The sequence below is a fragment of the Alosa sapidissima genome, chromosome 24 (genome assembly GCF_018492685.1).
Source record: "Alosa sapidissima isolate fAloSap1 chromosome 24, fAloSap1.pri, whole genome shotgun sequence".
Lineage (NCBI taxonomy): Eukaryota > Metazoa > Chordata > Actinopteri > Clupeiformes > Clupeidae > Alosa > Alosa sapidissima.
Window position 1 is genome coordinate 13,212,189 of NC_055980.1, and position 14,107 is coordinate 13,226,295.

The 14,107-nt window shown below is 40.0% G+C and overlaps 1 protein-coding gene across 1 annotated transcript; it reads right to left on the bottom strand.

Annotated features, from left to right (window-relative positions):
- Positions 1 to 5,612: 5,612 nt before the first annotated feature.
- On the bottom strand, positions 5,613 to 12,148 carry ghitm (growth hormone inducible transmembrane protein). The gene is made up of 9 exons (XM_042082420.1): positions 12,050 to 12,148; positions 11,198 to 11,357; positions 10,703 to 10,805; positions 10,363 to 10,474; positions 10,004 to 10,145; positions 8,946 to 9,054; positions 7,583 to 7,771; positions 6,664 to 6,835; positions 5,613 to 6,340 (listed from the first exon to the last, which is right to left on the bottom strand). The coding sequence occupies exons 2-9, from the start codon at positions 11,327 to 11,329 to the stop codon at positions 6,256 to 6,258; spliced, it is 1,044 nt and encodes a 347-aa protein (XP_041938354.1). The 5' UTR covers positions 11,330 to 11,357; positions 12,050 to 12,148; the 3' UTR covers positions 5,613 to 6,255.
- Between the last annotated feature and the right edge of the window lie 1,959 nt (positions 12,149 to 14,107).

A 14,107-nucleotide genomic window follows, 5' to 3' on the forward strand; every position in this document is an offset into this window, starting at 1 on the left:
TAATGAATATTGAGGCTGGACTCTATAGAACTTTTCCTAATTTTTCTATGATGTCTCAACCCATTTATTTAGTCAATGAAATAACTATTGCAGTAATACTTAATCTGCAGCACAACTAAGAAATGCAACACCTTCACTGCTCTGTCTACTACTATAGCCTACTATGCCTTACAACAGTGATAACTATCTGCCTTGCTATTTCTATCAGGAAGACATCATTCATTCATTCATTCATTCATTCATTCATTCCCATCATTCTTGAAACTTCTTTAACTCCGTTTTTGTAATTACCACAGAATAAACTATCACCATTTTAAAACCGAACGAGACACTGGCAGCGCTGCTCTAATATGCAGGCCAACTCTCTGGTCCCTGCTCTAAAACCTGCTTCTGTCCGCCCCTCACACGGTTGGACCAGGTCAGAGCTTAGCCATGTGTGCCTGGCCTCAGCCTCTCACACCTGAGCGTCCTCACCTCTCATGTGACTTAACACTCATAGACAGCACACTGGGCACAAGCTTGGAAGTGATAGCACACACAAACATACACACACACACGCACACACGTGCATACACACAGAGACACACACACACACACACACACACAGACACTCATACACACACACACACACACACACACACAGGTAAAGTATTCATCCCACAACGAGTCCTTGATTTGCTGTGATGGCATTACAGTAGGATCATGCTCTGGGGCAAATGGTTGAAGTGAAGGTGACAAAGTGAACATTCCAACAAGACCTACAGCAGACACCTTGACAGGTGGAGTTGTGAGCTATACTTGGCAAACCCAAACACCCAATTTGATTCTGGTCAAAAATGTCTTGCATGGGCCAATAATTACTATGAACTGTTACAAGACTCTGACAAGAATGAATGGGTGTAAATGAAGAAAAAAAACAGAAATGTGTAAAACTCATTTAGACTCACATTTGTCAAATCTGTGAACAGACAGTAGGTCTACTAACTCTCGGGCTTTGAAGGGATGAACAATTTTGAAAATTAGATGGAAAAGAAACTAAATGAGACAACCCAAAGGGATATGAATACATTTTAAACACACTGTACATAAACACAAACCCCTTCCTTAAATCAAACTTGTCACAAGCATGGACACGCGCAACGCACATCATCAAAAACATCAGACTTCCAAAACATCATGAAAAAAACGTCATGAAAAAAAAGCAAAGGGGGTAACTTCCGAGGCTTTTAGAAGATCTTACTCAAATCTGACCTTAAAAGCACGAGTGGACAAGTCAATCAAATATGATTATGCAGAAGAAATCTCTCTGGAGAGAAAGAATCAGCTGTCATCTGTGCCTCACAGACTGTGCTGGATTGATGGTTTATCTCTCATGTGATTCTGTCATAGTTTAGATGCTTTATGGAAGATAAAATATACATATCTAGATTTTTACATATTTAGAGGCCATTAAAACATCTGTTTGTTGTACCACATCCTGCATCAAAATTGCGAAATAAACATGTCACGTGTTTGGCTGAGAAAGATGAGTAAATCGCTGGTTAGGACACTGGAAATGTTTGGTTCAAAGAGATTTTTAAAAATCGTAAACTAAAAGCTTAACACACACACACACACACACACACACACACACACGCACACACACGCACACACACGCACTCTGTTGTGATGACGTTTATTTGTACCTCAGGGGGACACAGCAACTCGTGGCAACAGTCTCGGTGAAATGACTCACCTTGAGCAACGCGCCCCCACTAAGGGCTGATGAACCGCGGTGGCGGTCTCCGATTTGGCACTGCGTCTTCACACTGTTTGGGGATAGGTCACATGATCCATAACAACATTTCACTTCAGCTGCAGCAGACTATCAGAGGACAGCCTATTTGCATAGCCCTTTCACAGGTAGAGTATATTATGGTCTAACCAACGCACTGGTGACGCACATCGGATCTCACACCACTATCCTTTTCACTTTAACACGTATATAAAAAGGACTAACGTGCTTGTGATGTACCATTTAAGCACAGGAAGGTCAGTCATGAGTGAAGAATCAACTGCATGAAACACAAACCAGTATAATAAAGAAAAAGAAAGTGTATTTTGGGATATGTTAAGGTTTCCAGTGAGTTGTTTCACACTATGTGCAAATGTTAGATTTGGAAAAGCTACTCGCACTCACACTGATAACTGTCTCCAACACCACAGCTGAGGAAATCACAAAGTTAAGATGAATTGCCTCGCCGTGAGTGGGGAATGTTACACCCAAACACCACAACTACACAAATCCACACCAGTGAATGGTGGAATTAGAAAAGAACACTATCTAATGATGAGGATGTGATTCCAATTTCTCTCTCTCTCTCTCTCTGCTGCTGCTCTCTCACACTGTCTGTACAACAATCAGAGCCTTTTAAGTTTGTTACTGGTAAGAAAGAGACACTTTGAAAGAGACACTTCACACCTCAGCGATCACCATCAGTCATAAACACAAGACGCTCTCTGATGAAGCAGTGCCATGAACACACACTCAAGGCCACAGCTTTGTCTGCAATCCAAATTCAATTGTCCGATCCAGTGGTAACCTACAGTCGGTCATTCAGAGAAACAATCTCTTCGAAGTCGTGGCACTAACTGATTGCAGCTGCCAGATGTGGCGTTGCGTGTCGTCTGTATGGAGTGTGTAGATTAGTGAGGGCAGTGGGGGGTGTGATGTAAGATGGCAGGGTGGAAGCAATGGTCGTGTTATGTGAACCAGCAGTGGCCCTCTGAATGTGAAAACTAAAGCTCCGTTGCTTGCTTACCTCAGCGCCCTATGTGAGATAGTAGGTGATATGCTGAGAATTATACATGTTATAATGTGTTAAGAAATCAGGCCTGGATATCAGTATATTTGGCCTGAATGTGTTTTTGGAGGTTTGTACAATTTTCACCTTTTAGATTTACCACAATTGAGCTAAGCAGATGTATGTCCCTTTTTATTCATGCAATGTTTCACATGCATAAACACACATACAAACACAGAAGGAGGAAGAAAGTGTGTGTGTGTGTGAAAGAGAGAGAGAGGGGGGAGAGAAAGGGAGAGCAGAGGAGCACAGGAGAAAATCAATGAAGAGTATAGTTTTACAATTAAACAAACTACTCAGACAAACTATTCAGACTGTACTACTATACTACTACTGTACTCAGACTGTACCATACTACTACTCAGACAAACTATTCAGACTGTACTACTATACTACTACTCAGACAAACTATTCAGTTATAGGATATATCTGCACTCTTAAACAAAGAATGTGTTGAAAACAACACAACTTGCATTCTTTTTAACACATCTCTTTGTCAAGATAGGGACAACACATTTGTTTTTAAGAGTATGTATTCTAAATGTGCTGCTTGCCCAATTCTTCTGTGAAGATTCTGTATTCAGATGTCAATGTAGTCATGGTGTGCACCACAAATCTCAGTACACCTGACAGGTGTAGAATGAATGCAACACCTTCCATACATCTGTCTGAAAACAGTACAGTGTGGCTAATTGGATATTGCAAAATTATCTAGGCCTTAATTGATTATTATATGGAAATAACTGTGATTACTTAAAAACAGAATTATTTGAGCTTTCAATAAATATAATTTCAAATGTCATTAACCGAATCTTGAACCATTTAGAACATTGGTGATACTGAATTATTCTATGAGCAACTGGGTTCTTGGGCTGAATGGCTGACTTAATCACTGAAGGCTTCTTGCACTGATCCGACTGCTGGTTGTTCCGACACACCAGCATAGGGACCCGCCATCTGGTTAGCATTGTCAATGAGTATTAACATGATGTATTGAACACACACACACACACACACAACACACACACACACACACACACACACACACACACACACACACACACACACACACACACACACACACACACACACACACACACACACACCCTTCCTATTCACCAGCCTACTCCACTCCCCCAGGACCTGTGCACCAGGCATCCGCACACTCCTCCATCATATTCCGAAATATTCATAGAGTATAAGCCCCAGGCCCTGATTAGGGGCTCCTAGCAGCAAGGTGGCTGTGGCCACTCACATGTATATTTCAAACGAGGCACCTGCATGCCGCCCCACAGCTGGGAGCATCTGCTTTGGACTCCGGCGCGCTCCAGAGTAAAAGGGCAGATGGTGCACAAGAGGATTACTCCCATAATCCTTTGTCATCTGGCACGAGGCATGGCGGGGGCCCTGTTGGGAAATAGAAGGTGGGACATGTCAACCCCGTTGCTCAGGGACACTGGGGCTGAGAGGGCACTGCAAAAAACCCATCAGTATACACACACATATAAAGTTATGCACACAAACACATACATAGGAATTTAAACAGAAGCGGCCTAAAGTGCTCTTCACTTTGAATAAGTGTTCTAGATTGTTCTTTCATTCCATGTTCTAGCTATTCATTCCTTCACTTCACTCCCGTTACATCTGGTGGTGGGTGTGCTTTTGTGTGGTGTGGACAGGTCGGGGAGTGGCTACCTAGCAAACAAACCCCGTGGCTGAGTTTCCATCGTGATGTCCTCTCTCTGTTCTCCTGGGATTATAATCCATGTGAGCAGGAATTGATAAAAAAAACAGATGGACTGCGAGTGACTCTCTCACCGTATGTGTGCTAATGGTCTCTCAGGGTTTATAATATCAATGCAGCATTTCTCTCACAAATGTAAGACTTTAAAACCACTAACAGACCGAGCCCAGGCTCTGCGCATTATTGCTGATGTAACGTTGTGGCATATTACAGCGTTTACTGAGTAAGTCCATAGAAATTCATATGGGAATACCCATATGTGTTCAATACAGCCCTGCCAGAAAACAAAACAACAACATAAAACTCAGATTACCTTTAACTTTGGGTGGCCTATGTATTGTACATCATGGGCTGCATCTAGCACTTGCCCCTGAGTAGGTCTGCAAAAGCTGAAAGAAAGTTCAGTAGTTATTGTGTAAACACAAAAATGCATCTGTGGAGCCTGCCAGTTTAACTGTTTTTCTTACGACAGGAGAAGGGAGCGTTGTACATGATCTTTCCAAATATCTAGATAGCATTGGAACTAATTATCCAAATGAAGTTTCATTACAGGCAGATCTTTTTGAGAAATTTTACACAATCAACTATTAAGGCAATTTGAAAAATACAAAACCACAATATGGCTTCAGTTTGAACAAAGGCTACCTGCCTTAGCATAGGCTGTACACTAAGAATGACTTTTATGGGGTCATTGCGTTCAGAATGGTCCCAGAGGTAAAGAAACTATTTAAAGCAATGATGATGATTTGATTCAATGTTCATGACAGTGTTTAAATCATATTAAATGATTATAAAATAGACTTCTGATGCCCTCAAACACAAATGAAAAAAATATTACTTAGTTTGTCATTTGAAAATCTTAGATGTAATTTGAAAGAGAAATTGTTTTTTTTTTTAATGCAACAGGATTTTGTGATAGGAAAAAGGGTAAACAATTTGACTTTTTTTTGAAGAAATGATTTCCTTGCCCAATTATGCATCTGTGCTTTGGAAATTAATATTTTGTAAGACAAGACCAATCACAATTCAATACATATTCATTTATTGGTGTTAACAAATCAGACAGTTTGCATAAACCATCATGAGCATTTGTCACTGCTCGGATTCCTCTCCCACTTTAGAAATGTAGCATCATTGTGTTATCAAAAATCTTACACTGCAAATGTTAGACAGTGGAAACAAATGGCATTTGATAGCAACTTCCTCTTCCATTCTTCCATCTTAACATTCGTTTACTCTTGTGGCAGCAAAATGATCCGTCATCTTAAATAAATAGCAAAATAAAATGTATGTTTTCTCATGACAGAACTTTTTTTTTTTTTTTTTAAGTAGGCTTAACTATGTTTTCGTTCCCCTCACCTCAGGTTCATCGTGTTCACATAAAATAGGACACCTTTCAACACATAAAACAAGAGCAACACACAGAACCAGGCCATTTCAACCTCCCTATTTACATCTGTGGCAACGCTGTGCCACAAACAAACCCAACCCTACATTTAAGCCAAAACTCTCAGTACTCTCATTGCTTTATTGGTCTAACTGTGTATGAGCAGAAGAGAATCTCTGGCATAAAGGTATGTGCGCGTGTCTGTTGGTTGGACAGTAAGATCTAAGTGCTCGGGGGCGACTGGTCGCCTCCACGGCTTTTTGGGGTCTTAAGGGATGACTTCACTTCTTGCGATTGCCCCCTCCTGACAGGATCATCACCAGCCTCATGAAGATATTCAGGGTGTCCATGTAGATGCCCATGCACCTAAAACACAAAAGTCAGGATATAAGGACAGGTCTGAGAGGAATCAGGACATGCCATCAGAAGATGTACTGTGTTATACTACTGTGTTGTAATCTGTCTAACAACCTGGCACAAAAATGTCTTTGTTGTATGCTAAACGTCATTATTTCACACATGCCTCAGGAGAGACATCACACATTACACTGCCTTCACAGAGGAACCTAATGACAAGTTCAAAGTGGTACAATGAACTATTATACGGTCAACCACCCATCATTAATTGGGGAGGAAGTGTTAGATATCCATAGACAGGAAGGAGCAAGGTGAAAAAGGTGGAGACTCACGCGTTGATGGGGTCGTATTTCTGAACGCCATACATCGGGTGGGTCTCGGCGCGTTTGATGACCTTCTGTGTGTCGTAGAGCAGGAACATGCTGAAGAGCACCAGACCTCCGTATATGGCCACTCCGTACAGGCCAGCCCCAAACGCAGAGGTGGGGGGCAGGAACATGGAGCCTGATGGACAGAGGAACCAATCTTGTTTGTTCAAATACACCTATTTTCTACAGTAGGGCTGAATGATTTGGAGAAAATATCCAATGGCTAATGGCTAATATTGCTAATATCTATTTTTTCTGATAGATATTGTAATTGTGACTTGATTTATAAATATATACATTTTTTTAAGGTCTACATTTTTTTAAGGTCTTCAGTTCAATATTCACTACACAACACATTTGAGAAGAACTCTGGAATACTATGTATCGGGCAGCCCTTTTTTGCTGTACATTCGTCGCACAGCTGGCCATGGTGCTTTTTAAGATGTTGATACATGTTCATTTTGTTGCCTCAAGAAGTAGCAAAATACTCCCAAATAATCAGTCGTGAGCTTAGCAGGCTTTGAAATTAGCTAATGTCATTAGTTGAAATTACGATTCCAATTTAAGATTGATTCATCTTTCAGCCCCATTCTACAGAGCATGTCGATTCCCATCTATAGGCTTTCTAAAACTGGTCTCATGAGTCTGTTATTGGTGTTACTGGATTTACCATATCCCTTTCTAAAAAATCGATTTGAAAGTATCTTCCATGTTTGTGGACAATAAACTGATAAATACTTTTTTTTTTACAGTGAATGGTTGGTTCTTGGTTCTATTTCATGCATTACAAACAACTTCACTGATAGTGAGCCAGAGAGCATTTGCAGCCAAAACATTGGATTCTACCCAACATCTCAGATATTGTGGCGCAGTTCCTACTCACCCAGGGAAGAGGCTAAGACCACGCCGAAGCCCACAGCCAGGGGGCCGCCCATGTTCAGGAACTTCTCACTGGGGGCACACACGGCCACGGTGGAGAGGCCACCCACGATGCCCGCCGTGTACCAGGCAGCCCGTATCATCAGGGGACCGCCCAGCAGAGTCATAGGTGCAATCACCGCACCCATCACACCTACCATTAGAATACACACACCATAAATAATCAACTCAGTTTAAACTACAACATACAGTAGACTGAGCATAATGTGGGGGGAATCATTTAATCATTTATATCATTCTAATAATTTACATCCTTATAATTGTTTGTGTGATTTTAAAACAATCGGCAGCACGAAACAAATTACAACCGACCGACAGAGAACCCGTTCTTGAAACGGTTCCGTTCAGAATTCTTTGAACCTTGGTGCTATCTAGTGAATCAGCCCCCATTTCCACCAGTTTTGAACCGAACCAAGGATGAGTCATCAACAATGGGTGTTGCGTGCTAAACAAAAGTGAACAAGATGCATAAACGGGAGAGTGAACAGTTGTCCCGTAAAAACGGCAGAAATTAGCTGTTTAAAATGCTAGTCAATGTCACATGAGTACAATTACTAGTGTAATGCTAGTTGACTAGTTTTGTTTACTCATTGGCAACAGTGGATATGGATGGAACTCATGCTTTTAGCCATCTCCCCTCTGAACGGCAGAATGACACGCCCACTCCGGTTCGCACGAAAAAAACAACTATTTTCTGGTTCAAGTTCCAAACCAAGGTGCCACCGGCGAACCGGCTTTTGTTTAGTCTAAATGCTCCGAACGGATCAAATGTTGGTTCACGAACGGGAAAGGAGCCTTCCCTGTCGGTGGAAAAAGGCTATATGTAAGACTGAAAGGTCCAAAAATTTCATCCATATTTATTACACTACTAAAACCCCAGCCCAAGTCAAGTTTCACTTTTCCCATCTACATTAGTGCAGTCACAGATATTTCTTATGTGTCGTATAGTCCACTTGTTTTCATTTACGTCTTATCACTTTTTGATAATCAAGATGAAGAAAATATAAATATCCTAAAAATCTATAGTATTCCACAGATATCCATACATGTGGAACTAATTTAGTGATATAACTACTGAAATCACTATGAAATGGTTGCTGCTCAGCTTTTCTGTCACCATGTTTTGTTTTGTTTGACCATGTCCCAGAGTCGTATATATACGGCTCTCCCTTGTCCTGTCCTTTACTGCCCCCTGGAGGCAGACTGCTGTACTTATGGTCCACAGAGGTCTTCCATAAAACAGACCATGCAGCTGCTGTGGCACAACAGGTCATCAGACATCAAGCAGGACAATCACACCAGCATACCTGCATGCAGCAACCAAGCCAGGTGTTTGGGAACTGGACTGTGTTCATAGGAGATGGACCGCACCAGCATGCCAGCTCCAATCATGGCAGCAAATGTCGCACCAATCGCCTGAAGAAAGGGAATCATACATAAGTACTTCTGTAGGTCAGACTACTCTGTATCTATATATAAAATAAAGCAATAAGCCCCAAAATCCCCAATTTTTACATATACCAGGCATCATTTTAAATTAAGGCACATCAATGGGAAATTTAACGATTTATTCATAGATAATCGCCAAGAAAAATATTTCTTCTATCAAAATGATTGCCAAGCACCGCCGAGACACAGCAACTCTTTGTATTCCAGTGAGTGGCAGAGAAATATAGAATGAAATTCTGATTCATGATCTGATTCTGATTCATATCTATCTAACTAACTTTAAAAAAAAAAGTTTTTTTTAGTACGGCCAGTTTGACTCAGTGTCTCAGTGTGATCAAATACATCTAGCAATTTGTAGTTCCAAATAGAAATGCTATCCTACTACTGATAAAGCTCACAAAACTATATCAAAGGTGTGACATAAACAACACTAATAGGTGTGTCAACATACAATACCCATGTAACAATGACTCTACAAGAAATTATGGCAAGGCATTTCTAATCTCTTAGCAAGGATTGTTAATTGATGATGAACCAGAAACATTATGGATCACAATATATTAATAATAGTTCTTGAATTTCCCCTTGAGGATCAATAAAGTATCTATCTATCTATCTATCTATCTATCTATCTAGTCATAGTAACTTATGTCTGCCTGGTGCCTTTTGTTTGAAAAGTTTAAATAGCAAACATAAATGTAATTTTATGCATATGATCCAATGTTCAATGCCAATAGATGGCTTTTCTTCATGAAGTGTATATGTATAATGAAACCGTGTAACATCGCTTAGAGCACCTTTAAGGAAAAAAGCTAAATTATAATTGTGACAGCCCCAACTGCAGATGGCAAAATTCCTACTGGGAGCACCATGCCCGATAACAAATGTACCAGTCAGACTAAAAGCAAAGCTTTACCAGCCAAGAGCCTCTCATCATGAGGCCCATGAGTGCCGGGGTCCTGCTGACGGCCACAGCAGACAGCGCCGTCATGCCCACACTGCCAGCAAAGTACATGTAGGTGGAGTGGATGCGGTCCTTCACATACTGGGGCCAGATGCTAGAGACACGGAAGGGGAAACAAAAGGTTTGGTTTTCACAAACAATCGTGTACAACACGGCAACACTCTTACAACACGACTCCATTCAAAAATGACTGATTTCATCACTCTTATTCAATTTGTCTATTAACTGCTGGTAAGGTAAGTAAGGTAACTGCTTTCAAAAAGTAAGAATCCTGGTTATACTTTCTACACCTCTAAGAGTATTGGACTTACACAGCCTTCTCAATGGCGCCTATTTCATTCGACATCCCAAGGCCATAGTAGCACAACGCTCCCAAACCAACTGCAGCTCCTCCAGCCAAAACCATCCTGCCCATCTGGTCAACTTGAACAGAGAGGAAGAAAGAGAGAAAAATAAATAATCACAATGTTTGAATGAAAGGAATTCCATGTGAACGTAAAAAAAAAAAAAAACATAAAATACTAAATTTACTGTGATTCTACTTCAATGTGAACTAATAAGCATGTAGGGGTAGCATAATGTACACATTCTATATGCATTTCATACAAACTTTTTTTTTTTAAAGTAACTGCTGCTGTGAAGTGTAATTACTTTTGAAGGCAGTGTCAGTTGCTGGTTCAAATGCAGCTTCGTGGAGTTGTTCCTTTGAGGTCTTTGCACGACGGAATCCAAACCTGGGTCTGGTGGCGTAGCTCTGATAAAGAAATAAATGTATTTTTATATTTCCAAGTTCAAATTATTGAATTGAATTCCATGCCATCTCACTTAATCCACAGCTATTTGTCTAGGCTGCTGACTTCATGTGAACAGACTCCAAATCCAAATTAGCACTTAACAGCAGACACACAACCTGCCATCAGCAGGCTTCGCCAAGAGAGCCCACAGTTTGTTTTTAATGAATAAAATAAAAGCTTCCATTTCTCAGGTGTGTATATATATATATATATATATATATTATATATATAGAAATAATTCTAGAGTAGACAATGGACAATGAATTGATAAAGGACCAACATATCTTAACCTCATTTTGAAATGTACAGATAACGGAGCTACAAGTAGTAAAAGGATAAATCAGTAGTATACCTGACTTTGTTTCACAAGTGGTTGATATGTTTTGGTTATAGACGTCCTCAGAGCCGGGGAGCCCTGCGCTAAGGCCGAGCGCAACCCCATCACTGGGGCAGTCCGCAGGCATACAAGCCTCGCCGCAAGCATAGTGACAGTTTTATGGACTTTTGCTCCTCTGCAAAGCAAGAAAGGTGATTACATAAAGGTCTGGGGAGAAGTATTTTCCCCCACTTCCCTATATCAAAACTAAAGGCATTTTGATTTGTATAGCTTACCTGGCCTGTTATCGCACATTTACAGTGACGCAATAACTATGTAACATCCCATACGCAGTTTCAAGAGCTATGTTACACACGCTAACCAAGGATCTTCAGTTAGCTATTATTGCCTGCCTAAATCGTGTTAATGGAAGCACAGTTATCACCACATTAAGTGTCTTAGCTTAATTGCTTATCGTGTTGTGTTCAAATGCATAACCAAGAGCGAAAATAGAAATTATCTAACGTTGACCCCCACAGTCAAACACCAGGGTTGCTAGCTGTGGTCGTTACACTACGTCTGCATATTAATAGAGTTAAAATACTTGTCTTTACACAGGACATTAAAGGCACAATATCATAGCTGCAGACACTTAAAAGTTACTTATGAATAACTCTGACCTATAACAGAAAAAGAGAAAACGATCCTGAAATCGCAGTGTTAATGTTAGCATGCTAAGAGACGGTTATCTTTCCGTATATTGCTCTTTTGTAACAACCAGAACACATCTTCCCGTTTGTCGTGTGTATTTCACAATTGCATATGACCAGGTTAGAGAAAACACATTGTTACAGTATTACAAAATTAGAAAACTTAAATGTTACTTACTAGCAACTTGATCAGGACAGACACTCCACCTGGCACTGTTTTTGGTTTTTCCAGAGCGTTCTGAGAATGACGCAGTCATACAACTCGGAAGAAAATCTCTTAACCGGAAATACGTCACGATTTTTACAGGCACGATTTTACAGATGCAACACTAAAATGAACTAAATACTTGTTAAATTAACATGGAAAAATAAAAAGATATACTTTTAGAATTCATAAAAGCAAGTGGATTAAAATTGTTCCATTTCATTGACTTAAAAACAAATTTAAGATGGGTGAAAGAATGTCTCAAAAACCTAGTCTATTTTTGTAGCCTACAGTCTATGGTTTATTGACTGTATTTTTACCAACATGGCCCCCTAGCTTGGAAATTATATGTTACACCCACAACTTTCCACCACATAAAGCTATTATATGGAATAACAAAGACATTTACAGTGACATTTAAATTTAAGCAGAACTGGGTTGATAGAGGAATTATACTATGTTAATGATCTCTATGACACCAACGGTGTAGGCTAAGCGCTTCCTTCTTATAAAATCCTCCCCTATTACATGTAGAGAAGTCAATCTAATCAAAGCCAATCTTAAAGGTCTATCATTTTTGAAGAAAGTCATCTTCGATATCAAGAGTCACTGAGAACAGAACCCCTTTTGATGATAAACTGTGTTCACAGCTCATATTGCAGTAACCAACAAGACTCTTTATGAAAGGAGGAGTATATCAGCAAGAGGGAAACAAAGTTGTTTTTTACAGACAGCAGCTGGCAGAGAACGTGGTTATTGTCATACAAATTCTATATTTCTAAAAAGATTAAAGAAGTACATTTTTATATATTTATATATATCCAACAAATGTATACTTCTTTATATTTCTAGACTCTAGACATTTTTTGTAAGGCTAACCCAGAATTTCTGGTAGAAAATTATATATTGTGTAAAATTAATGATAATATTGAAGTTAATTGCACTCATTATGTAGCCTGACGAGACAGACTCATTTGCTGCCGCTAGGGTGCGTGTAGATACAGTAGTCTACTTATGCACTTTGAACGTGAAAGAAAAATGATTTTATTGTGAATTTGTAATATATGGTAGATATTAGGCCTATTTGTGGTTTTCTCAGCCTAACAACGTTTGCACTGCCAGTGTATTTCAATTAGGCCTATAGAGGTCAATAGGCCATTGGGTTGATTAGTAGCGGACGTCACACGGACGACTTTTTATTTTAGTGTTGTTCTACACCCTCTAAACTGAAAAGATTTCAACTCAACTGTAAACTCGAGGCACTGGTGGTTTAGTCATCCGTTCATCAGCACTCACCTCCACACAAGCCAAGAAAACCCAAGACAACTGGGCTGAGTGCTGGGAGGTGCCTGACGTGACTGCCTGGCTGTGCCTGTGTGCTCACTGTCAGGGGTGTAGTGGTGAAATAAGAGGTGGGTAAACTATGAATTCTATGATCCCGGTTAATGTAGGTGACTGTGCCATGCGGTATCATATCTTTAAAACAGCATTCAGAACATGTTTGATGATGGTGGTTATTGTCCAATGTTTATAACAATATCAGTGGTATTAAATGGTTCCTAGAGTGTTGATGAGTGTAGGCTACATATTATGAATGTGGATAATACAGTGTGATTTTTGAATGTTAAAAGTAATTGGTGAATAAACTCTTTTGAGAGGTGGATAAACTCTAATAAGAGGTGGATAAACTCTATTTCTGAAATGTCAGAGGTGGATAAACTGTGTTTACTTGCGTTTAGCCTCCACTACATCCCTGCTCACTGTGCACAGGAGAGGTGAAGGAAGGGAGGGAGGTATGAGAGGGCTAATCTCCTGTCCTCATATTTGTTTTAAAACAGGAATATGTGTATTCAGTTTTTTTCTTTTAAAACACTCCAGAAAAAGGGCACTTTCTCTAGTGGAAGAAAAAGGGCATTTTGATGTCTATGTGTGCATATGTCTAGATAAAAGGGTCTGACTCTGCTAGGTAAACATAATCCCTGGGGATTGTAAGAGGGGATGTGCCCCCCTTGTAAACCCTACAATTCTATT